Genomic DNA, 27,829 nt, shown 5'->3' on the forward strand with positions numbered 1-27,829 from the left:
GAATAAAAAAGAATGACTTTGAAAGACACTATAATCAACTACTGCTGGCTGCAATTACATTGTATACTTGATGTCTTCATAAAGTACCTCTAGTTTAAACCCACAAATCTTTCAGTTTGAATTCTCTCTTGGCTCTGTTCTGTTTTATTATTTCAGAGGTGTATTTACAGGAATGATCACTAGAGTATATGGGTTTATATAACAAAGATGTCAAAAAAGTGAACATCAGAAGATTAAAATTCCATCAGCTACCTTGACAGTGACCTTTTTTTTCTGTTTATGACATATTTACAAAGGAATGCCTCATGGACAATGAAGGAAAAGATCATTTTTATTTCAGAGCTGTAAAAGCTAATTCAGACTTGAGAAAATTATTAGATGGAGACTTTCAGATCTGACTAGTCATAAGAGAGACAGAATTGCAAAGTAAGCTCAAACTCAACAACTGCTTTTTAAGTCCAAGTCAATTATGGACAAGTCTGCAGTGTTACAGCTTCTGAGCACATGAATCTTAGCTATTACTGAAGATATCTAGCAAGGAATTCTTCACTATATATGAAAATGCATCAATATGATATATTAAAATATATGAATATGACAGTGAAAATAAATGAATATGATAAATTTGGAAGCCTCTATCTTTTGAGGCTAGCTGGAATACTTTCTTTTCTTTGTGCAACTATTGCTACTTTAACCTTACCTCTCCCTCCCCTATGAGAAAGTAATTTTTCTGCAGATTTTCCTAACAGCTTTAATCATTTCCTTGCAGTCTTGCCTGTGGGGTAGCAGAACCACATACTTCATATTTTCAAGGACAGCTCCAAGGACAGCCTTGGGTCCTTGGCTCCTTTGAGTCATTAAAGTTCTCTTAGGGACTAGGACGTTGCTTCTTTAGCACAGCTTTGCAACAAGGTAAAATCCAAGCAAATGATCACCAAATTGTTACCTACCATGCCTCATTCTATACCACAGACTGCCACACCTTATACAGCAAACACAGGAGGATAATTTGACCATTACCCTCCTTACCCATTAATGTTTTCCCCACCTGTCATTCCTCAAGCTTTGACAGCGAAATGTTGAAGTCTTCCTCTCTCAGGCTTGATAAGTTAAACACCAGCACTTGATATTTGAGTCAGCGGAAGGTCCTTCCAGAAGGACCGTGTGAATATGGAGAGTATCTTTCACTGCATGGTCTCACCAGGAGACTACTCATTGACTCTCCTGCACAGGGTAACTGTGAAGCTGAAGTCTGCAGTCCAGTTATTGTGGCTGGCAATTTGCTCTGTAGAATTGTTAGGGATTTAAGCACGGTCAGTTTGCGTGGCTAAGTAAGCATCTAGAAGATATGATATCAAAATATTCTTAGTGCATTCCCCCATCTTCTACAAAAATAGGTATAAATTAAAGCTTCCAGGTCAGAAGCCTCCTTTTCTTCCAAAGGTGGTGCTGCACATTTCATATAATACAGCTGTTGACAGAGACCAGTCTGTGTCTTTCCTCCACCAACCATAAATCAGACCTGATTTGGGGGCAGTAAAGGCACATATATTGGTACATTTATAGTGAACCTGCTGGAATGAAAGAACAGGGTCTATTCCCTGCCTTTGTGTATTTTTCCCCAAGAACCTAAGCAACCTTCATAAGGATGGGTACAGTTTATTGTGTCACATAAATAAATTAAAAAAAAAAAAAAAAACCAACCCTCCCCCCCCAAAAAAAAACAAAAACCAACCACAACCACCTGAAAACCTAAAACATTTCCCATGCTCAGCTTCCTAAATTTCTATGCCATATCATCCATTAACTTTCACCTCTTCATTCAGACCCTGTGTGAGAATAACAGTACATTATCAATTCTTGAAAATACAATGAACATTCATACCACTGTACTAATGGACCTTAATACCAGTGCATGAAGCTTTGTACCCAACCCTCACACAATGAAACTGTACCTAGACAACTAGGGAAAAAAAGATTTATTTTGCTGACACTTCTGTTTGAATAAAGGTTATATATGTCAGAAACTTTAGATACACTGATGGTTGTTGACATATTTAGAGGCTATTTAAAATCTTATAACCAGGAGCCCATATTGTCCAAGATGTATAAATACATAGTGAAATATAACTGAATGCATGGTTTCTGAAAAAGAAATCATCCTCAAGTGCAGAGTCTAGGACACTTTATAAATCATATTCCTGTGAGAGTTTCTTGAGGGGGGAGTATTATCATAGATTCAGAATGGTTTGGGTTTCAAGGGACCTTAAAGGTCATCCATTTCCAACCCTCCCAGCCACAGGCAGGGACACCTTCCACTAGACTAGGTTGTTCAAAGCCCCGTCCAACCCGGTCTTGAACACTTCTACAATGGGGAATCCACAGCTTCTCTTGGCAACCTGTTCCAGTGCCTGACTACTCTCACAGTAAAGAATTTTTTCTTAATATCTAATCTAAATCTACCCTATTTCAGTTTCAAGACAACCCCTTGTCTTGTCACTGGGTGCCCTTGTAAAAAGTCCCTCTCCAGATATCTTGTAGGCCCCCTTTAAGTATGGGAAGACTGTTACAAGGTCTCCCCTGAGCCTTCTCTTCTCCAGGCTGAGCAGAATGGAATGAAGAAAAACTGTTTCCATCTCCTTGCTGATGCCTGTCATGGTAAAGCTGTTTGCTAGTCTGGTGTATTTAACCACTAGCTGGGAAGAGCAGCACAACCCACAGTGTTGAGTGGCAGCAGAGGTGGAACCTCTTTCGGCTTCCTCATATCAAGAACCTACACCTGGTTCTCTGTGCCAGAAAGGCATCTCCAGGGCAGAGTTCCTGGATTCATAAGAGTGACTCCAATGGATGTGTTTTGTCTTTGATTTATAGTTGAAATAATTTAAGTATTTCTCTGAAAGGGTGCAAATTTGCACTGAATTCTCACACTGGTGGAATTAAGACATTACCTACATTAAGAAGATAGTAGGGGAGAGGGTGAATAGAAAGTTTGACTAGGAAGATCATCACCTAGGGGAAATAATTTTGAAGTAAGTTGATATTTATAGTGATTAAGCAATTGTCTAAGATTTTGATCCTTCAGAGGCATGAACATAAACTTTAAATCTACGACTTGTCACACCGAAGACGGTTCTGTGACTGCAAGTGACATTGCTTTTATGTTAACAATCATCATACCTAAAGTTAGACTGAGATTATTTTTAAATTTGGTTATGCAGATTCCTTCTTCTCCTGTAAAAAGCCGGGATTTGCTATATATTTGAGCTGACAGAGCTAAGCCAGTTGTCTGAGGCTGTTCTATAGTAAAATTGTTTTTCACTCTTGACAGCTGATTAACACAACGAGTTCCCCAACCAGCTGATGGTTGAGAGAAATGCCACGTTTAAAGAGCCCCTTTTGTCTTACTGCTTGTCTTTGTGTGCTGTGAAGAAAACAAAGAAGTGTTAGCTCCCATCTTAAGGTCGCATTAGTTATATTTGCACATCTACCTTTAAAGATAAAATAGCCCTGGTGAATGACTTGTTTTCAAAATAAAGGAGATTGCACGAGAAAAACTATTACATTGCAGACACCACTCTGGAGCACGAGACATTGGGACTGGACCACAAAATGGCATTTAAGAGCCACAGGAGCTCACTCTTCACTAAAGGCTTATCTCAGAGAATAGTGCCCCTGCCCTTTTTATTCACTCAACTGAATTTATCACTGTGACCCATAAAATAGTTATCAGCACCTATAGGGCAAAGACATCCTGGGCTTTAGCTAGTACTTACCCGATTGCACACTTAATCCAAGGTCTGTAAAGGTGTGTTTCATCTCTTGCCACTCACAGGGAAGCTGCTGGGCCTTAGCTGCTCTATTGCTTCATGAAGACTATGCAGTGAAGAAGGACATTATAGGATCATGCCCTTATTTCAGCATTTTGGACACATCTCTGAAGAAAAAAGTAAAAGGCTGTATTTCACAGCTATGATATCATTCTTGCGAGCCATATTTCAGCATGAGCCACTATAAAACCTCTCCCATGACATCAGAGCTGTGAAATATATCTGACTTCAAATGCAGAAAATTCCCCCTGCAGGAATAATTGTTTCCTGGCAATTGGCATTTGAAGGACTGATCCTTTAAAAGTCTGGCATATATCTTGTCTAGGTAATGCTGCTCCAGGCAGCACTGCTCAGGAAATGTTACGTGCAGGAGCAGAGGTATGGAGTCTTGCTGTGGGGTTTGTCCATAGGGGTAGTGAGATGAGCACTGGGGGAGCTTGTCAAGTGATGATTTTCACTCTCTTTTGCCTCAGCAATCCATGCAGACTTCACTAATAGCAAAATAATAGGTTTGCTCATATGCTGCGCTCCCTACCTCAGGCCCTGCCTCCCCAATAAGGCGGCCCACATGCACACAGCCAGAGCTACCATCTCATCCGTCTTTTCACATCTGCACTCCGAGCGCAGATCATGACAGGCGCGCTGCTACATGGCAGTTCGCCAGGGCTGCTGCTGCTGAGGCACTAATTAACTCACCTGGGCAGGCCCCAACCTCCCTGCAAAGCATCCTGGCAAGAACACAGAAGTCGTGAGACATAATCTCCTCTTTTATAACATGTCAGGGAAGATTCCCACCAGAACAGCTCCGCTCAGAGCTGGGGTTAGAGGAGTGGATATTGGCAGAGCCATAAAGGACGAGACCCTGCATAGGTCAGAAGGGTACAGGAGGAGGGTAAGTGAGACTATGAACGCAGAGAGAGTTAAAGCCACCTCAAGTCTCCCTTCCTGGTACCTTACCTGGAATCTGCTCATGTGTGTCTGTGTCTACCTCAAAACACTCAGAACCTTACGTGGACACAGCTCCCATGACCTACAGGATGGAGTTGTTTTTACCTGCAGAAAGTTCACTGGCATTAATGACAGCTAACTAAAAACCTTCCCTCTTCTCTGGAGGAAACTACACTGCTTCAGAATTAACTGTACCTTTTCCATTCTTCCTCTTACTGCTAAAAAACTGACTCCTTACAGTTTTACAGTATTTTACTTTGTGAAGAAGTAAAATTATTGTTTGAACAGCCCTGTTTCATTACCTGCTATCCATCTAAAAGCTAAGAAAATTATTTGCTAAGAGGAACTGTAAGAGATTTGAGCTTATATTATACAATTTATTACTAAGAACAATGAAAACTAAGAGAGTGGCTAACCCAAGGCATTGCAAATGCTTCAACTCTATCAATGTAGCTGAAAGGTTAAATTCTGGCTGATTTACATCTTTAAAAAAACCAAACACACTTAGGGAAAAAATTGGCCTTTGATATAGATCATGATCCAACTAGTGTTGCATGAAAACACTTACAAAATAAAACAAATTAAAAAATCTATTTTCAATTTGACTGCCATTCCACAATCTTTATTTACAAATATTGAGAGCTGCTGCATTGAATTTGAGAATTATTTATTGGGCTTTGATCAGAATATTGAAAAAAATAACTTTTTCAAAGAGCATTTGTGTGAAACCAAATGAAAATTAATTAAATGATACTTCTCTGAGAGTACAAATCTGTTTGGACTAAAAATTTAACAAAGTATTTATGAAAAAAGTATGTGGTGGAATGTTTCTGTCAAGTAATTCTGATTTATTCACATTACAAAATGTTCCAAAGCTCGTTCATTAGGCATTTTGCAAGACTGGTTACCTGAGATATAAAATATCATTTCTTCTTCTTGAAAAGAAGCTTTCAACTTTTAAAAAACCAAAACTGTCTTCACTGCACTCTGGTACTATATGTATAGCTTGGTTTTTTGGTGGTTTGCTTTTCTTTTTTTTTTTGTGAAGAAAATCATGCAATTTTCAGAGATAGGGATAATTTTCATAATTATTTTGTAGGTGCACAGATATTTAGTATTAATAATAGTAGAAAGCAGTAGCTAGTAAGAGGCCGCAGGTAAAGATGAACTAGCAGAATTATTTTTTTTTAGAAGTCATTAATGAAAGTATTTACGTATATAATTATGCATTTAAAGATCCAAAACTCAGTACAAAATTCAGTAGGTAACTGAGAAAACCAAAATGTCCACTTAAATTCCTATGCAGTATAAAACAGGCTAGTACGTGGGAGATATTAACAAATATGCACATTTATTTCACTAACCTGTTTGCCTCACCCTTCCTAAATGAATTCGAAGGGACAGCTCCTTGAATGTGAGGGAAAAATCCTGGAGTTATCTAAGTTCAGGCTCTTCGGCCCATACCTATAGCAACAGAATGCCTCCTGGGAAGACAGTGAGCACTCTTGCTAGCCCTTCTTCAATGTAATGAGGTAACCTCATTGACATCACCAGTCAGAAACTAATCAGTTACATCCCAAAGTTCAGGCAGTAAAAAGATAAATACCTGGTTTGCCTTAGTTGATGAATAGAATTAAATGGAGTTAAAGGGAAAAAACCCACAACCCAACAAAAAAAACCCAAAAAACTAAAACATCGTGACTCCTTCTTCCTACTCAGTGTAGATTCACTCAGATTGTTTGAAGGAATGCTTGCAATGTTTTGAACCAGAAACAATCCAGCTTTTCAACAATCACTGTTACTATTCTACTTTTTTTACTTATTTGCTGTAGAGCTGAATGTTAAGTACATGTGAAAATACTCAAAAAAGTTATTTTTCTTTTCAGAGATCCTTTGAGACATCAAAGACTGTTTAAAGAAGGAAGACAGCATGAGATTGGATTCAGTGCAGTAAAGTAGGTTAATCTGTGGACAAGACAAAACCCATTATTTAGACCTTCCTGTGTTGCCATGATGAGAACTTACCATTGCTTCTGGCTGCTGTTTTGGGCTGGTCAGCCCCACCAAACTTTCTTAACTCCATTATCCAAAAGGACTAGTGGCTTTCCAGAAAAGGGAAAAGTTTTGGTGTTGTCTGGAAACAGCAGACAAGACCTCCATCGTTCCAAAAGAAGCTGGATGTGGAATCAATTCTTTTTATTGGAGGAATATACAGGAACTGACTACCAGTATGTTGGCAAGGTAAGATTCTTACATACACATTCTGTATTTTGTTTTTAGAAACACTGGTTAGTACACTTCAGCTTCAAATTGTAATCAGCAACAGGAAGTTCCTCATTTAACCAGCAAATCCCATGGCAAATCATGCCTAATTATGTTAAAGATTTTCCTTTTTATTTTTGGCTGAAAATAATGTAGCTTAATTACAGAGTTGTCTAGGCTGGATTTTTAGCTTTAAACTGTAACAGCATCTTCCCTCATGCTCATTAATTTTGCTAAAGTCAAACTACATAAAACAGAAAAGTTTTTGATCCAAAATATTTAGGTTTCACAGTACACATATTTTGGTAAGGATTCTACCCAGAAAAAGGCAACCATTTCTTTTTTTATTTCCCATCATTTCCCATTTTTGTGAAGCACACAACAATGCTTGCAGCCATTTTCTAATGAGGTTTTGTGGATTCTGTAACATGACCTTATTATCACAAGCCATGCTATTACAAAAGGTTGAAGCGCACTGTGCTTACACACTAAGAAGCAAAAGGCAGCTGAAGATTTCTAAGCTCAAAGCATGCTGACAGTTAGACAAGGGTCTGTAAAAATAATAATTAAAAAAAAAAAAAGAAAAAACCCACAGCTTAGCTATGAGAATATCCACGTCCCTGAGCAGCAGACCCCCAATGTAGGTAACAACCTGTATGTGAATTGCAGAGCTAATGCACCTGTGGTAAGTCTACAGTCTATACTGCCCACGTTGCCACAGTCTATAGGATTCCCTCTTGCAGAATGTAGACATTATGCTACAGATTGTGACATTCAAAGCAGAAACAATGAAGCTTAGTTTTCCAAACTAAAATGGGATTGCATCCGATCTAGTTTGATCTCTCAAGCCTTTAAGCAAAGGCTGTAGATCACAGTGGTTTGACATTTTATCTCCCTCTGCAAGCTTCTGTGCAATCCCATGAGAGATGGTGGCTGCTTTTCTTGCCTGCCAATCAGCTGTCAGTCAAAATTGGGTGTGATACTCCTTTCCTGCTAAATGGCTGCAAGGCGCAATTCAAATGAAGAGCTATTCATCTGGTGTAATATTCATAGAGCTCTGACCAGAATAATCGGCATTCATGAAAGATACAATTGCACCCAATCTACAGGAAAAAGCCAAAGGCAGAAAGTCCTCAGAGAGGAGAAATAGAGAAGGAAGACAAGAGGGCAAGGAAGTGGTGGGGGAGAGGGGGGAGGGAGGGATAGGAAAGGAAGAGTAAGAAGGAAGAACCAGAAAAACAGAGGTGGAAGGAGAAGAACCCTTACAAAAAAGAATCAAGATAGAGGAGACAAAAGTGATATAAAATGGTGGTAGAGGATAGGAGTTGGGGAAAAAAATGTTACCTAAAAAGAGCACATATAAAAACAGAAGATGAGAGAGTGAAGGAAAAAAAACCAAAACCAACAGGTAAGAAATACGGAGTTGGGGCGAGGGTGGGAGGGAGAAAACAAAGACAGGCAATCTCTCTATATGATCTCCTCTTTCACAGTCTGCTGAGGAGGTGGGAGGGATAGGGGTGTTCAGGGTAATGGTGATCTCTTTCTTCAAAGATAAAGAGTGTGGTACTGAGGTAGGTCCTACAGCCTGTCAATTTCAATGTGAATTTTGACATTAAACCTGCTCAGCCCCAAGTCCCTCATTCTCTCTGCTGAAGAGTTAGAGTAGAAGCTATTGCTTTCAGAGGGAGTGATGGCGCAGCAAATATTCCTGCAGGATGAGTTTGCTGAGAGACAGTTAAAAATAGTGTAGTTAAAACAGAAAACCAAGAAAATTTGAATTGGAGGCATTGAGAGGAAAAATAATGTGGATGTTATTTTTAAAGGCTGTTCTTCTACCTATTGGTACTTCAATACACTTCCTATTATAAAGCATAGAAACAACACATAATGTATAAATGTCATTGATTCTGTTTTCCTGGGGTGTTCACAAGTGGTCTTTCACACGTCTTGCAAATGCCAGAAGCGCTCACACCCTTGTAATTGAACAATTAGCCAAAAGGCATGGAAGAGCAGCCATTTATTATTAGAGAAAGTTGAGTATTGGTGTGAGTATAAATGATAGAAACAGCTGAATGTCTCCAAATTGAGGTAACCAGGCAATTTAACTGAGCAATTAAACTTGATTGGTGTGGGCAAATGAGGATAATGAACATGTTTCTGAAGCATATTTTTTCTCAGAGGACTAAATGTTAACGTTAAATATGAACGGAAAATGGTAAGAATATTCAGTTATAGTCTTTTTATCCTCTTATAAAGAAATATGAACAGGAAAATCTTTTAAAACAATAGCAATATAGGTTTGTAAAGGGGAATTGTGTTTATATCTTACTGTATAAGCAGTCAGACCTGGATCTTCTGGAGTTTCTTTTGTGCTTACTGGTTAAAGCTTGTGGGAATTAACATCGTAATCACTTTTTTTTTTTTTTAAATATTTCCTTATACACTACAAGAAAAAAACCTTCTACTCAGGCTGGTTTTACTTTTGTTTTTTCATTTGTGAACATCTTTAATTCAAACATCAAAATGTGAGATGTAAGTCTATTGTGAAGGATTTTAATAGCATTATTTCTATAAACTGCCCAAATTACAGTTGTAAAATCGTGTAAGTGTTTATACTGAAAGCCACACTTTTGTATCATAATAGTTTTAGAGAGAAGGGGAGGAAAAGTGAAGGAGAATGCATTCAGGTTTGAGATAATAAAACAGGTAATCTCTCCGAAAATAGAGCTTCAGGCAGTACTGAACGCAGTGCCGAAACTTCACCTGAGTCATGGACCAGAGTACTACTGTGCTTAGTACCCCATATACTCTATAACGAATGAACCCAAATGCTTTCCATCCTTTAGGAGATAATTGTCTAAGCACACACGAAACAAAGTAGCCCTTTGTTTTGTATCCATGTGTACTGTCAGCTATTAAAAAGTGATCCCCAGTTTTGTATGCTACACACTTTACTGTCAGTGAGGTATGCTGCTGTATCACACTGGACAAGAATATGCGGCTGCCAGCAAGAAGCTTTTGTCAATACTAGGTAATTGTATGCTTTGGCTCTGACACCGGCTTCATCATTTTATTATCCCGTTCTTGTATTTCTGAATTTCATCCCTGTATATTCATGAAATAAGGCCTTTTAGAAAGATAGAAACTCACAACTCGTCTTGGTTAGTCTCAGACATAATAATATAAGGAACTTCTAGAAAAGTTCTAGACTGGAATTATTCATTGCGCTGCTGAATAACTTGTGAACTACAGCTGTTCATTGAAGTGTGATTGATGGGCACAGTGACATTTTAACCTGAAGAAATCTTTTCTTTTGGTTCAAGGATTACGGCACTTGGTAGGGACTCAGTCCCAAAATAAAATCAAAGAATTACATGAGCATTGAAGTAAAGACGTGCCCAGCACTGCTACCCTAGCCAAAATTTGCAACATTTGATTTGGGTTTTAAGAAAGTTCTAGTTGTACCTGTGGCTGCTTACTACAATTTTAAAGGTCTGGGGCGAATGCATCTCTAAATCACAGGTAAATGATGAAGTGGTAGTGCAGCTGTATATAAAAATGTATGCTATGTTCCCTAGTCTTCAGATATTCCTGGGAAAAAGGGTAAAAAAAAAAAAATCTGCCCTGCTCCAAGATTATTCTAAAAAGTATAGTTGTTATTTGTATGCACTTGATGTCTTTGCATGCTGTCCCATTAGCTTCATAAAATCCATGTATTGGCATCCATCACTGAGTGGTCTTGTGAGTGAGCACAAACCTACAAATCATTGTTATATAAAGCGATAGGATGCTGCTTTCTTTTAGACTAAAGGAAAATCTGAGCAAGTCTTAAATCTTACTTATTAACCCAGAAACAGCTTCTGGCAGCCTGCAGTGGAAAGGAGCAACTTGCTTTCCTGGTAACAGCAGGCACAACCATGGCACAGTTTTGTCACACTCAGTCTGTCTGTCACTAAAAGGAAACTTCCAGACACACTTTTCATTTTTACAGAGTCTTATTGATGTTTGTATAGTTCAAGCAGTATGCTAGCCTGGAAGCTATCTGATGGTTCTACCTGTACAACGTATCATAAATAATCATCCTCTGCTGACTACTCCATTTTTCAAGGAAGATAAAGTCAAAGTCGTGTTGCTGTGGTTGCTGTGTGGCTTGGCAAAATAGAAAGGATACTACATTACTGTAGTCAAAATCAGAATCCTTTTGTTTGGTGTTGAAAGAACCACTGAGAAAGATAAATTCCTCTCTGTCAGGAATGGTTTAAGGTACTGTAGTCCTGCTTTGGAGGAGGAGGGGTTGAACTAACTGGTATCATAATACAGTTTCAGTACTGGCTTTCTTTCTTTTGCCAGATTTTACTTCTGGCTATAACTATTCTGAAGGCAAGTAGAACTGTTCCATGCAACGTATTTCACTGGAAGCAAATCAAACAAAACGTAGAATCTCTCCAAACCATTGCAAGCAATGGGACTAAGTCACATACTGAGACACAAATATCTGACTGTGAGTACAAACAAGGGGGTATTTAAACAAGATGTATCATATCTTAATTGGATGACATGATAACCAGCAAGAGAAACCTTCACTTTCTCTCAGATCTTAAGTATAATAGCACTCTACTTCTCATCAAAACTTTAGTTCCCCCCAAAAAAGCAAGCTGGGAAGAGTCAAACTAAAATGATTCTTCCCATCTGCACTTTTAACATCCTTTATGCAATTCTATTGGCAAACGCTTGCTCAGTATTTGTTTTCCTTACCTTGTAATCTGCACTATGATATACACCTAATGCCTTTAGTTTCCTATTCCAAACACAGTGTTTGTTACCTTTATGAGTCCTAATATTTAAAGTTCCACTTGTGACTTCCATTTATTCAGGAAGTCTACTCAGAACAGTTTCCAATTTGCTTTGACTCTCAGAATATTCTTTCTCTGGGGTTAGATTCTGCACTATGCTTCCAAGAGAAATGGCAGCCTGAGAGCCAGGCTTGAAGTCTCTGAATGACCTCACAGTCTTGAACAATTCCTGGGCTTGAAGTGGCTCACAGCAAAACTGAAGACAGCTGTCAGTCAATCTGAGGAGTGCTGGGGATTGCAGCACAGGCTACAGTATACACAAGGCACTGGGATGGACCCTTGTTCTTTGCAAGTCCTCAACCGTCTTCTTCCACAGCTAAACATGCACATGAAATCTAATTTTATGCTGTGCCTTTCAGAGGGCTTCCATAGCCTTTACCATGCCAAAGAAGGAGGACTAAAGATTTGCACTTTTCCAGATTTAGGCTCCCTCCAGCACACCATCTGTGTGAGGGTGCTGTGGTCCTCAGGGAGCACTAATGGCTGTCTACACCACTCTGCAGAGGACCTTCTCTCTCAGCAAGACATAGAGCTTTTGTGGGCCGTTTTACGCCACTCCTGCCCCTGCTCCTGACAAGAAAGTTGCAGTGTCCTGTATGTGTACCAGTACTAGTTAATTGCAATGATATGTTTAACTGTGGTGAAAGAAGCATCAAGACCAGCCTTTTACACATGAGGAAACTGATGAACAGAGAGGTTAAATGACCTTATGCACAGCTAGAAGTCAGAAATCTCCAAACTGAGATTTAAAAAAAAAATAAAGAAAGAAAAAATCAGAGTTCTTACCTCTTCCCTCTCTTCTCCATTTAAATGATTAGGTCACCTGCCTCCTGCTTCAATAGGTTGAACACTTGGCATTCTCTTAAAAGATAGAACAAATGCTGTGGCACATCTGCACTTCCTTTATTCCTTATCCATCAGTCATATTTTATGGTCTACCACTTGACTTTCCCAAGTGCCCTTCATTCCTATATTGAATTGCACACACATACACACACTTGTCTTATATTCCTCTTTGAAAGATTTACTGGCACTGATAGAAGTTCTCTGTACAGTCAGTTGGTCTCTGTGGAATAGAGATAACTCTGAAATGAGGGACAGTTGAGAGGTTAGAGGCCCAGGATGACAGTCCAGAAACAGCTTGCAGATTTTAAAGTGTCATATGGGGGCTAAGAAAGGAGATAATGAGAAATGGGTGGGATGGACAAGAATGTTATTCAGAAAATGAACAGGCAGGAAATATAGCATGGTTAATGTTTATGATCATCATAATTGTGAATCTACTTGGCATCATCCTAGTATCCAAATATATCACACAATATAAGAGCCTTACAACCATCTGTTTCAAACATACCACATTTCCTACATTATGTCACTTACAGTGTAATGGTACATAACCTCCTCACCTTCTTTGTATTCTACATAGAGAAGCAAGCATATCCTGGGACCCTCAAGACAGTATTTCTGTTAATTCTTATTTTTCATTTTTCTGCCCAGAACTAAGCAATTTTGTTCTTATGCTAATGATCCGCTCATACCAGTGCTTACATTTTGGGCCACATCTTCTCACAGATCATCCTGTTAGCAATCCTCTTGTTAGCAATCTGCATGTCTTCCTAAATTGCTTGCTTCTAGCTATAGAAAAACAGCTGAACACATTAATTTTTCTTCCCAAGGAGGTACTGCAGGTAAAGTTCATGCTTTACTTTGGGATATTTAGATCACTGGTCTTTGGAGCTGTGATTACCATTTTCTACTTGTTTCTATAGCACAGTGAAGTCCTCACTGTAAAGCTGCAACATCAATGAATATCGAACTTGCAGGTGAGCGACAGCTAAAAAAAAATAAATCCCTCTTTCATGCTAAAGACAAAGAACCATTGTTACTCTACCATTTATTGTTTACAGTTGGCTCACCAAAAATATTACACTATAAAGCTTAGAGAAACTTCTTTATTAAATGAAACTCCCATTGTCTGTGACTCTCTTTTCTTTCGCTGCTATTTCCCTTACTGGTGAACGTAGGTTTGCAGTGAGGCAGCAGCAGATTGAGAGCTGTGGCCAGTGAGTGTAACATTTCAAAACACAAACTGAAAATGTGTTGTGATGTGAATACCTACTGTTGATCCATATGCGCTAATGCAGACTGTGGCTTGCTTTCACTATTAATGGGGTGAAACAAACCTCAGCATGCACTTCAGGATTCAGTGAAGCTTGTAGTTATCATGAAAGTCTAAGGTGGAGATGAAGAAAAGGGAAGAATCACTCTCCGGAAGGAAACGAGAAACAAAAAATACCAACCCTTTATCTCTTTTCTTCTAATTTCACATTAAAGAAAAAAAAATATTAAAATAAATAAATAAATAAATAAAAAACCACACCAAAAAAACACCAAAAACCAACAAACCCAGAACAACAAAGGTTGTTAAGAAATAACTTCCAGACTCCCCAACCCTCTCAGTGACCCTTCTGTAAATCACTACAGTATGTTAATGGCTTTCTGGTACAGAAGAGGGGCAAAACTAGATGCAGTACTCCAGTTGTATTCTCCCAAACTCTGAATGGAGAATGATCAATTCCTTCAGTCAACAGGCTACAGTTTTGCTGAAACAAGAAGTTGGCACCCTTCCACGCCAGGACACACTGCTGATTCAGGTTCAATTTCTTGTCTACTGGTGTGCTTACATATGTCACTCCAAAACTATTTTCTATCAAGCCTGTACTGCTGCAAGGTATTATTCCAGCATAGATGCATGACTTTACATTTGCCAGTGCTGAGGTTTCCATTCATGAGGTTTCCATTAGTCCATTTCTCTAGTCTGTTGAGGTCTCTCCAGATAGCAGTTCTACCTTCTCAATATTGAGAGTGCTTCACCCAAGCAACCTCCAATTTGATGATTTGCCAAACTTCTGAGGATGCATTCCATCAGCTGAGTCATTAATAAAGACATTAAGCAGCACTGACCCCCAGTATCAACTCTGAGGAACATCATTAGTAATCAGCCACCAGTCAGACTTCTTACCACAGATCACAACCCTCTGAGCTTGGCTATTCAGCCAATTTTCCACCCACCTGACTGGACATTTTTCCAGTCAATATCTCCCTGATTTGTCTGTCAGGTTACTATGGGAGACTGTGTAAAGGCCTTGCTAAGGTAACATAACCTCCACTGCTCTCTACTTTTCCACCAGTGCCACCACGTGATCAGATTAGTTAAGCATGAATTTCCACTACTATATCCTTGTTGGTTGTTCCATGTTAGTTTTTTTTCTTCATATACCTGGATTGAGTTTCCAAGTGGATTTGCTTTATAATCTTCCCTGGAACTGAGGTATAGCTGGCCAGTGTCCAGCTCCCAGATCCTTCTTGCCCTTCTTTAGAATAGATGTGGCTTTCCTTATTTTCAGAATAAACCTTCAGAATGAACCTTCTCCAACGTCTATAGTTTTTCAGGCATTATAGACAGCAAACATTTCATCACCATCCTTACATGCATCCAGTGTTGTCCTACAGAACTGACTTTGTCTAGTTTACTTAAAAGGCTACTAATTAATTGGGTTTTGTCTGCTGTAGATAATGCTTCACCAGAATTTTCTGCTAGGCTCAAGGATCTTTGGAGCCTGTGGGCAAATTGCACTTTCACGTCCCTGAGCAGTTGTTCTTTATTCATGAGTAATGGGTCCAACATAATGCATCCTCTGGTCAACTCATCAATCACCTGGGTCAAGAAATTGTCATGACATTCTGCAGAAACCTGTGTTGCTTGCACACAGACATATTGCCCTTCCAGAAAAAATCAGAATGATTAAAGTCCCCCATAAGTACTATGACCTGCAATCATAAGGTTTCCTCCATCTGTCTCAAGAAGGCTTCATCTACTTCATGTCTTTGAGCAGGCAGTCTGTAGCAAATGTCTACTGTGATGTCTTATGCTGGTCTGTCCTCATCCACAGGCTCTTGACTGATTTGTGACCTCTTTCAAAGCAAAGTTCCATCTACCTGAGCTGATCTTTTGCTAACCTACCTCCTTGTGTTTCTGGACTGGACTTTTGGGAGGACCTATATCCTTCTGTTGCAGCATTCAAGTTATGTCAGCTATCCTTTCACATCCTGACTCATGCACTTTGAGGAATACTCATTTGAAAGAAGTTGTCAGCCTTGGCTAAGGTTTCCCATAAATATATTTTTAGGTATGCAGCCTTCCTCAAGAGGGTCCTGTTGAGATTTAAATGCGCATTCTTTTAGATTGTATCTGCTGCCTCACACAAATCCTTAATTATATGTTTACACAACACAAATTTTGTTTAGAAACAAAGTTGTGGACATGACGACATGGAGATATTTTCCTTTCCCTAGCTTCTTAACTGTAGAACTATATGATCCAGGCTTCCAAACAGATTAAAGACTCAACTAAACCTGTGGATAGAAATTAATTTCCTTCTTGTTAAGTCTTACTAAGTCTGTTAAAACTGAATGTGTGTTTGTTTGTTTTAGTGTTTGTATCCTCCCTTCTCCATCCCCCTACTTTCCTGTCTGCCACACACACTTTTATATAGCATATAAAATTCATACACATATTTCAGGATTTGATTGTCAGCATCAAGTGCTCAGAATATCAAAGGGTCACCTTTGTCAGTAAGCAAAGGATGAGCATTTGCTTTCAAGCGCATCCATCAGGGAGTAGTCAGAAGCTGTTATTTGCTGAAGAAGCCTGATGTTTTATTCAACTATATCCTACTAAAAACATTTCTGGATATTAGGCCAAGGAGGGGTTTTTTTTGTTGTTGTTGTTTTGTTTTGTTTTTTCCTAGTTCATCTTTAAGATATATTCTTCTCTACCCCCACAGGAAAATAGAGGTTTTAACCGAATTAAAAATTTATTTGTTCATATACCTTAATTCAGGTGCTGTATTTCCCTACCATAAAATTTTGAGGCATTTTTGAAAGTTCCTGAGTCCAAAGGAAACACTTTTTCAATGATGAAAGAGTAAGCACCTCTCCCTGGGTAAATTCCCTGAGAAATCAGAGGTAATCAAAGCTGGGCACATAATACAGACTGATTACACTAACCATACGCATCATGCAGTTTAGAGATTAAGGGATATATACTAAAATAAATTATTAATTATAGAAGTGCATGTTTGTTGAATGTACTCTTTTCTGGAAAAAAAAAATGTTTTCTCCTTATCTCAGTAGAATACCTGCTGTCATCTACTGATGTGTCAGTTCCCTTTATGGCTGAGTACTGCAGTAGAGGACAGAAGTTCCACTATAGTCAGCTGAAGACCTTCAAATTAATTAAAAAATATTTATATCAAACCCACAAAAGTATTCTGCCATAAAATGGCTGGGTACACAAAAAACCTCATGATTTTTTTTTCCCCTGTATAATTTATAAAATATGATACAGACATGTGGGCCTTTTGGCTCAATGAGTATCTTTTCTTGCAAAAAAGGAAAATGAGACATAGTTTATATATGAATTAGTGAGCTTAAAAAGTAGAGGTACATTAACTATGCTGTAGGTAGCTTTTCCTGTGTACATACCTATATTACAGATATATAAGGATATCAAGATATTGGAACTGGTTTGCTCTGACCTTGGAAAAAAGCTATAATGAAAGTTGGTGCTCTTGAATTGCTTACACAATTCTCACTGAAAAATGGGGCTTTAGGGTAGAGAGTTCCCTGAGAAGCATGCATCCCTTTAGGGACTCATTGTATTTCAATTGAAAATCACTGTAAGTTAGGCACTTAATTTTCCTTAACTCCACAGCTTACCCACTAAGAACAAAAGTACATACATTCCTGTTCACAGAAAGTCTTAAGATACCTCAGAATGTTATTCGAGCTAATACAGTCAGCCCTAGAGGGAAGAAACTCCCCCATCTACCTTATCCCTTAGCTAACCTGTGGTGACAGTAACCTTCAGCTCAAGGATAGTAATAAACACCTGAGAGCAATTAGATTTTTAGCATTGTGTCTGGTCTCCCTCCTCACCTCTAAATCCGTCAGGCTGTGGCAATGCCACAGTATTGTTAATCTTTACTCCAGTTAAACAATCTTCAGTCTTTCCACAAACTAACACAGAACAAATTACGCCCAAGGCTCTCAAATCATGTTATAATCATTTCATACAAAACTGGACGTTGTTAACAACTCACATTTTACTGCAGGGAGAATGTAGAAGCATCACATAGTGATCTGTCTAAGATCAGACAGGAAGACTGTGACAGAGACAATATTAAAACCTGCCAGTACTGCATTTATGGCTACAAACCCATCTTTCCCTTGCATATCCTGCGTTTTTTCAAAGAAGACACACTTCACTCCTCGTTAGTCTTTTTTTATACCAAGAAAATCGTCAGTGATGACTCCTCAAATTTTCCCATTTAGCCTTTAAGACTCACACTTGAATCCAATGACTGCCTATTCAGTTACAGTGGTAAATCTGCAGTGATGAGAAAGTCTGTCTCCTAAAACAAAATTACTTGTACAGCTCTTTATGGATTTCAAGAATTCAAAGACATGAATTTTCATTCCTGATCGCTGAAATGTATACACTAGGTAAGTCAGTAATTTTTAATCTCTCCAAATCTTCTGCACAACTATTCATGTAAGTTTTCTGAGTACCTGAGCTCAGGTATGACAAGTCTGGGGTGGCTATGTCCTTTATGCTTTTTAGCAAGTGAATGTTGATGCCTCAACTAAAAGCAGTCCTCATGGTTACCAGGTACTGTTGCTACCACAGTTTAAATACACTGGCAAAAAAGTATGACCGTCAGTATCACGAAGTCCCAGATGCTAAAATAGATGGACCAAAAAGCATAAAACAGATTTTTTAAACTTCTTTGTCCTTCCCTAAGAAAAAAACCAGATGTCCAGGCCTTTGTGAGGATAATTGCAGAAGTCTGCACAATGCTCTCTTGTTACCATCACTACTGCTTAGCTGGATAGGGCTCTTTGATCTATCAGACAAAGACATAATGAAACCGAACTGCTGTAAGTAAAACTGGGAAAATTCCATTTACAACCAAGGATTTTTAATTTTTTTTTAAGTGAGAGGTCAGTTATTACTTAGAGACAAAATTGTTTTGAGTTCCTTACAGTCTAAAAGGAAGACTGTCTTTCTTCCTGTTACACAGTAATTCAAAGAAAAACAAGAAGTTTGATAAAAGAATACGAAATTCAATGACCCATATGTATAGAGATCAGACTTGATAGCACAGTCTCTCGTGACTTACGAATTAAAAACCTGTTTGTCTTTGTAAAGGCAAACTTTGTAAATTCAGCACTTAGAGATAATAGGAAGAGGAACATATAAAACTGCATTAGCACAAAAGAGCTGAGCAGCACTCAGCTTGAGAGAACATGGAGACACCTTTACCGAGTCTTCAGCTTTGCTAAATATTCATTAAGATCTGATAACAAGTTGCTCCTAGAGAGAAGGGCCAATAGAATAAGGGACCCTTCTAGTGTGATGTACTGCAGTGCAGGACCAAAGCTCTTGTTCACTGTCCCTGTTTAATCACAGTGAAGAGCAGCAGCACTTGGGAACTCGAGGGAAGAGCTGATAGGCCCTAGGCAATGTTGAAAGGATTGATGCTTTCCAGTTGATTTTTTGCAAAGCTGATTAGCTGTGGCTGCATGTTTGCACTTCAGGTTAGAAAACCCATTTGTGATTTTGAAGGACATGTAGTAAAAGTGTGAGTCACTGAAGTATGGGTGTTTATCTTAGCTTCATACATTTAAAATAGAACAACAGGTTCCTGACTACTGTTCAGACAGCCTATTCCATAAACCAAGGATCGCAACATCAGCCAGACTGTTGTTGCTGTCTATCTCAAGCTATGTGGCCTCCTCACATAATGGCCCTCACAAAAAAGAGAATGAAAGGAACCTTCCGGTCTGCTTGGAGGGTGTCAGCCTGCAGGCTCTGAAGTGAGAGCATTTTGCCTCTTGTCTAAAGGCGAATTCTTATTCCATTGCCCTTTATACCGTATCTCTTACTCTTTTTTTTTTTCCCTTTGCACTCCAGCACCCTGGATTCTGATGATTCTGATTACAGTGCATTTCACATGCTCTGTTTGATTGGTTTTAAATTAGATACCATTATCATTTATTCTCAGTTTACCTTTTGAGCACCCGGTTACTTCCGAATCTTGAAATATGCTTAGTGCTCTTTGGTCCATTCATTTTCTGAAGTTTTTCAGCAGCACAAAACTGTTCTTAGCTTCTGTTCGTGTCATTCGTTTACAGGGAACAGATTGGCACTGATACTTTTGAGAATGAATGAGAAAGTTCTCTGACATTTTGATGCTCTCCAGAAAGAACATCACTCCACTGTTTTTTTTTCTTAATTTTCCTTTCTTTTTTTTTTTTTTTTTTTTAAATTCGTCATGTAGTTCTTGATAGCAGAACAAGCTTTATTGCAGATGATACTGCTGTTACTGAATACTTCTATCTGACGTCTAGGGTCTTTCCCCATTTGCTGTGGGTGCAATTTTACCATTCTTTTTCTCCTTAAATCTCACTACTTGCTTTTTTTGCCTAAAAATCTTAGGGTTAGAGCTAAAATACAGTACTTAGGGAATAGGAGGCCCTTAGGGAATATTACTGTTTTACCCATTGCCTGTTATACATTGAGCTGGCTATCTTAATAAAACATTCGATTTACATTTTAATAGACCATGTGTTGGATTCCTACATTCTTTACAAGGTTTTTTTATTATTATTTAAATTTTTACTGAGTTTTTCTTCTAATCTACCTGATTCCATAAAATCAGGGATGATACAGTTTTCTTAACAAAGTAACTTGCAGATATGGACTTCTTATAAATCACAATCTGTAATGTATTATTATATTAGTAGGCTTCCACAGCTGAAATACCAGGATTTAAAGTATTTCTGGTTCTGCTATGCAAACTCTTATAGACCAAAAAACTAAGCACAATACAAATAGGATATAGTGTATTTTCTAGTAACTCTGAAGAAACCAACATCCAAAATGCAGCAATCTTTTATAACCTCAGTAATTCTTCAGTGCTCTATTTCTTTAATTTTTTACAGAATCAATGTTTGCATTCTTGATTTCAGTACTGAAGCTTACCTTTTATAGTTGACCAGAATATCCTACTGGGAAAAAAAGGTGATCTTAAAACTGAAGAAATAGAAAGAGGAAGAAAAATGCAATATTAGTGAAATAAGAGTTATTTTAAAAAAAAATAATCTAATACATGATGAATGGTCATAAAGTAGAAATAGCAGGAGAAAAAGAAAAACCTGAGTGGTTTAGACAGGAAGAAGCTAGTTTGATATGGTGATGAAAATGGCAAATTTTTGTACTCAGTTCTAATAGAGATAGGAAAATATTAACACCATTATTCAAAGACTTGTGTCCATCCATACAAAAGGAAGGCCAATTGAAATGCAGTAATTACAGAAAAATGACTAGCATCATCAGCCCTTCATAGCTGGTCTTCACTGGCTCTTTTTGGAATCCACTTGACTTGAAAAGAAGAGAGTGGGCTTGTAAACAGGATTCCAGCTGAGGACGTAGAATTTTTTTTGCAAGTGAAGACTGCATATAGGCTGGTAATCCAGCAAAGGAAAATCAAAGTATACAAATTATTACCTGTAAATGCTGGATGAGGATGAATGTATGTATGTGGGAGGAGGTTCTTAAAACAGAAAAATAATGCTGACACAAAAACAACACATCTAATCTGACCAACAAGATTCTTTTTTATCACCAGATACAGAACAACATTTTCTTCAGATAGGAACCTGTGGCACCTTTTTCTTCTCTAGGCCTAGTGGGAGCCAAGCAAGTTAAAACCACGTTAACAAACTCACTCAGAAATCAAGTCACACTGAGTCATATTCAGGTTTACTATATTAACTAGTATAGGAATTATACTGTATACTATATTATATATACTGTATACTATATAACATATAGTAAACTAATCAGTATAGTTCATACTTAGTATATATAATGTAAGTATTCCATAAACTGATGTTTGTAATGTCAAGAAAGTGATGAACAATGAAGACTGCTGTTTCCTTGGGACAGCAGATCTTGGATTACTGAGGAGATAGATACAAAAAAGTGGGAATCTACTTTAGGCGCCTGTTGTAACAATTTAAATACAGCCCCTTTGTAAGTGTTGTTTCTGACAGCTATACATCTGGAATCATGGTGCTCTGATCTGGTAAGGCTGGATCTGTTTGTATTTATCTCTTAATCTTATCAGATTTTTTTATTGTTTTATTTTCTTTGAAAATGACAGTGCTTGAATTTTACTTCACGCTCTGGGTCACCTGAGGCTGTAGAATATAAATCTTCTTATAAGAATAAGAATATAAATCTTCACATTGCTTTAAATAAGAATGGGAAGGAATCATCTCTTCCAGTTTTTAATAAACACCGAGAAGACTTGGAAGCACAAATCTTTCTCCCATTGTTTTAGCATCTAACCTCTCATCTTTGCCAGAAATTTAAGCCACATTTTTGAAATACTGGTCCCTAAATGTAGGTACCTGTCTTGACATAACCTTCCAGATATCTGACTTGAGTAGATAACTAGATTCAGTCGTCTAGCCTCTACCTTGGCCCATTGGACTCCTCTAAGTATTTCTTAAGTCTTTCAGTTAAATTTTATAGAGGAATAAAGGTGCCAAAACCATTAATTTCATATACAGTTTGGAAGAAGTAGCTTCATAAGGCAGATAAGCCTACATTATTCCTTAACTGTTTGGTCAGCTACCTGTTCCATAAATACACATATAAATTGCCACCAATCAGTCTCTTCTTTAGCCAGTATCTATGGAACACAAGAAGTAGCAGCATTTTGAAGTCAGGAGGATTTAGGACAAAGGCTGGAGCAGGAAATATACAGTGCCAAGCAGCTGACTAAGTGACATGAGGGAAAGCGGGAGGCTTTGCCTTAGGGGTGAAACAGGTAGGTTATGTGGAGTATGGAAGGACCAGAGCTTAGCATAATTGATGCCATAAAAACACACATCCATAGGAAATTTGTCATTTCTGGTGTTGCTAGATCTCCCTGTGGACCTTGTCAAGCACATTTTTATAAAAAAGCATCTTTTATGACTTGAAATAAATGTGTAGGTATTTGCCCTGATGATACATGATCTAGTGTGTGCATATGTAGGTATATGGAATGCATATATAATGTTTTAGGGTGAGTTTTTTTGTGCACTAGGAAGAAGTCTTTGCTTAAACTTCAGCAAAATTTACATAAACTCTTATCAACTAATGTGCAAAACCAATGCCATCTTCTTTTTAGCACAGAGTCACTAAACGGAGCAAAAATTTTCCTGGAGTGTTTTTTTAAAGTGAAGCAATACTATCTATTGGAGATGAGCACAAATACTGTAAATATATCCTCCCTGGAAATAAATAAAAATAATAAAAAAAAAAAGTCCTATGTTACAAATACTTTGAGCACTGCTTTCATTTGCCTTTTCCTTTTTGTCATGCTGAAGATGCCCCATTGCAATTGCCATTGGGACTTTTGTAGGGCTCTGCCAGAGACACTGTGAAGAATGAGTTTACTCAAGATTGTGGCTAATGTGTAAAATAAAATCAAACAAACAAACAAAAAAAAAAACGAAAAAAAACCCAACGAAAACCAACTCTTTTTTTAAAGTAATTACGTATTGACAACAAACAGAATGCCCAATACAGGCAACTAATGCTTCAGTCCTGAATGCACTTTAAATGCCTCTTCCTGGAGGCATGAAGAAGCATTCCTTGGTTTTGGGCAGACACATTTGAATGTTTTGGGCCAGGAAGTTTTGGAGGGGCAAAAGAAAGACAGAGGCTGGACAGTTTTTGTCTGGCTGTAAGTCATTAAACTTAAATCACATGGTTCACTTAACAGTGGTATTAAAGTAAAACGAGTAAAAGTATGCCTAGGGCATAGTAAAATCTTTAATTTGTCTTTCATCCTCAGCGTTAGCCAGTGATTGATGGGTGATTTCACAGAAGTGTCCAGATTAGATTCTGAATGAATCAATTTACTATAATATTAATACAGTGCAATTGCTGATGCATTTACTTTTTATTGCATAGACTTAATTCTTCACAATTTTGCTTACGTTTGGGATATTGCTCAGTTCAGCCACCAATTGAAATAAATGCCATTGAGTAACACTGAGTTCATAAGGAAATAAAAAACCTCACCTTTATATCAAGTCCTAAAAACCTTTGAATGAAGTAAATTTGTCTTGAGGAGTGGTAATATGATACAGCTCAGATGACAGGAACACACGTCGCAAATGTTTTATTCTATCCTATGACTATCTGCCATGGCCCATTTATCTACACAACCTTATGCAAAGGATAATGGACGGCCTTTTGCAACACAGGTCAGCATGCAGAGTGAAGCTATAATCTTGCATTGGCAGGGATTGGTCCTGCTAAAAGCATCTGCAGTATAATTTATATGCATACCTCATCACAGCAAACTTTTTTTGCAATGAGGTGTCTGAGTAATGAAAAATAACTTCACCTTAAAAGGAAGTTGGGTAGTTGTTATTACCACTCGTGTCATCCTCATAACCTAACAATGGTGTCAAGTTTTCCATACAAAACCATCAACTGTATTTTTAAGTGCATCTCACCTCCAGACCCTTCTTTTGGCCTCAACTTGTACTATTTGTTTTTCCTTTAATTTTATTCCCCCCCCCCCTTTTTTTTTTAACAGAGCTACAGAAGAAATTTCCCCCTTCATATAGGTCACACAGACAAAATGTTGCTTCTAAGATAAACTGACACTTAAGAAAAAACAGAACAGATTATTATCTTTGCCAGGATAAAATGCTTCTACCAAGCACTCAAGGACAGATAATGTAATCTAAAATAATAAATCATTTTTTGGGGATATTTTCTTCACAGGTGAATGCTACAGATCTATGAGAAACTTTTCCAGAGATCTGCTTGTTTTTTCTAATATATAAAGCAATTTTTCTTTTTTTTCATGAAAATAAGGAAACAAAATCAAAATATTTTGGCCTAGCTATTAAGTAGTTGATGCTGGTGTTGCAGTGTAGGCCTATCCCACAGAAACCCTATGATGCACAGTTAGAGAACTATCCTAGTTTCCTGAAATCAAACAGATTGTAATCATATCTTTTCAGACCCTTTGTAAACCAGGTTCTTGAGGCCTCACATGGTGACAACCCGTAAGTTCCCAGCTAATTTGAAAAGTGGGCACTCAGCCAGACTTAGCTCTATGTAATATACACAGGTACATAGGACGTGACCCTCCTTTCACAGCAATAATCCAGACCTGCTTTCACAGTAAATAATCCACATGCAGCCTGGCCTACTGAGAACTTGGTTTGTTCTTTTATGTCTTAGGAAAGCTGTAAAGCTAAAGGTGTCGAAGTTGGAAAGAATCTTGTCAGAGGGAACATTTATTTTCAAATATTGGTGCTTTTGCTAAAGGGCTAAAGATTGAACTTTTGATGAAGATCACCTAATTGTCATTATTGATTAGTCATTACATATACTTTGTCGTGATATCTAAAGTCACAGTTGATCTTACACAGGTGGATTAATTGTGGAGGAGGAGTGGAAATTTCATAAACAATTAACTTGAAAAAAATCACACAGTTTCCATTTTTATGTCTTTTGGTGGTCTGAGCTAGGTAAAGGATATTGTGGAAAGCAATTCCCAGTGGTTCTAACACCTCTTTTAGCCTGACCTTTTTTGCTACCTTGTTCATTGAAACCAGGTTTAATGAAAATGATGATAAAAATGAGTTTGGGAGTTCAGCCTGCAACAAGTCTTATGACAGCACCATTCCATAATTCATATGAATTAATGATAGTCTTTTTCTGAGGTCTGTTTTTGTCCCAGTATGATACATACAAAGTTAAAGAGGCTTTCAAGGCAAACAAAAGTTGAATTTTTGATGTGAAACAATCATACAAAATACAGTTTTAAAGACAAAATTCTTTTCACACCTTTTTTTGTTGCAGGTTGCCTTTGAGGAAAATTATACTTAAATAACCTATTGAAACTACTTCCCACAGTAGTCTATTCCTCTGACTTCTTAACAAGCAAGTCTAACAGATATTTGTCAGAGTCCGAGGTTGTATCTAGTAAATCGTGTAATTCCTCTAGGCACTACGACTAAGTGTATTGGCCAACTGAATTGGACACAGGAGACATGAATTCTATTCCAAGTTCCAAGACTAGCCTTCTGGGAAACTTCAAGTTTCTATGCTTCGTTATCCAAGAAACAGAGCAAATGGTATTGACTACTTTTGTGAAGGGTTTTGAAATCAGCTTACAAAAAATGCTGCATACAAGCTACTTATTGGTACTCTTACTATCAAGAGAAGGGGCTCTGTGCAAAATTACATGAAATGTCTACTACCTCCCTGAGGGAGAAAATTAAGAAGAGTGCCTCAGCATGTCTGCAAATGATCAATCATTCTACAGTTCTGATATTTTGTATTATTGGGCACTTTTGGTATGTGTGGTAACTAAGAGTTTTGCCCTTAAAGGCAGACTTGTTGCATGGAGCATGCTTTCTTCAGAGACCATAGACGTAAGCACACTGTGCTACTAAGTGGGTGTCACTAGGCTGCCAGCATGGCATTGATCTTGGCAGGAAGTTGGAGGAAGCCCAAAACATTGATCGTATGGTCATGTTAGTGGCTGCCCCTCCAGCATGGTAAAGGCATAGCCAGCCACTGGTAAAGTCTATCTGAAGATTTTTCTATATCCTTTCAACCTACAAATCTTTCTCTTTTACAAAGTATGAAATCCAGCAATGCTAAGTATTTTGCTGTGCAGCCAAGTAGGTATTTTTTTTCTAACTTATATGTAAGCAAAGAGAAACAAAGAGCTGGTTGAGGAAGTCCAGATTTCCTCACTCATGACCATGTCTTTTCTATGAAATCAACAATTTCTAGGAACCTGCTACCTAATAGATTTTTTTTTCCCCCATAAATTTCATTACCTATGCCCTGACTTTAGAATCCATTTAAATGTTTCATTTTTCAGATTTTTACTTCGTCTAAAGTAAGAACAAAAGAAACTGTAATTGATTAGCCTTGATTTTAAGGCCAGAGGATAAATAAGCTTTTATTAAAAGAACAGCAGTGAGAGTATGATTTAATCAGTCATACCTTGTGTGTGTGCTAGGCAGCATTTCAAGAGACATAGAAATCTCCTGGGGAAAAAAGATACAGTTTGGGCAGCTCATGCTTTGTATGTAAATTACCGTCATTGTCTTCTTTCCCCTGCCCCACCATGTTTCAGCTTGGTCCTTGTCCCTTTTGATAAGGCAACTGATTTCTTCACTGTCAGTTCTGTAATGAACTAGTATGCTTGCCTGCCTCTGTTTTTAGTTTGATGCATCTGTGAATGTATGTATATATCTGCTATTTGTGTATATATTTAATATGTTGTTATGTTGAGCACTGTATGGTACATTACATAATCTCCATGGGGTGTAAGACCTGAGCACCCAGAATTTAAACTCAAAAAGTGGCTGACCTGCCACTTTTTAATTCTTTGCTTACTGCCATTTCCAAATCCACTGTTTTCTCACTGTAGGATCTCATTGTCCCACATATTCCTAGGATTCCACCTACACCACTAGCATTTAGATCTGGTTGATACATGCTTAGCTTGGGAAAGTGATCTGCAGCTTCAATTCATGGTTTTCCTCAGGCAATTTCTTAAAATACTATAGCCCATTTCAATTCTGACATCAAGACACATTTCTATCAATTCACTGCTACTCTGGTATCATCTCATTTCCCAAAAGCAGTGTACAGACTTTTGGCTGGGTATTAATAAAAGTAAAGCATGTATCATGATATCAGTAAAAGTATCTAGATTTCTGTCCCAAGTGTTTATTTTCCCTTTTTTTTTTTTTTTTTTTTTCAATTTT

General features: G+C 37.9%; 1 protein-coding gene across 1 annotated transcript in view; it reads left to right on the forward strand.

The window, feature by feature from the left end:
* The first annotated feature begins 6,662 nt into the window (after positions 1 to 6,662).
* CDH6 (cadherin 6, type 2, K-cadherin (fetal kidney)) overlaps positions 6,663 to 27,829 on the forward strand; it is a 45,432-nt gene continuing 24,265 nt past the window's right edge. The window contains exon 1 of the mRNA XM_010009357.1: positions 6,663 to 7,016. Within this exon, the coding sequence (XP_010007659.1) occupies positions 6,786 to 7,016 (231 nt within the window). The 5' untranslated portion in view covers positions 6,663 to 6,785. The remainder of the gene's footprint in view (positions 7,017 to 27,829) is intronic.

The sequence above is a fragment of the Nestor notabilis genome, unplaced genomic scaffold, assembly GCF_000696875.1.
Source record: "Nestor notabilis isolate BGI_N333 unplaced genomic scaffold, ASM69687v1 scaffold2842, whole genome shotgun sequence".
NCBI lineage: Eukaryota > Metazoa > Chordata > Aves > Psittaciformes > Psittacidae > Nestor > Nestor notabilis.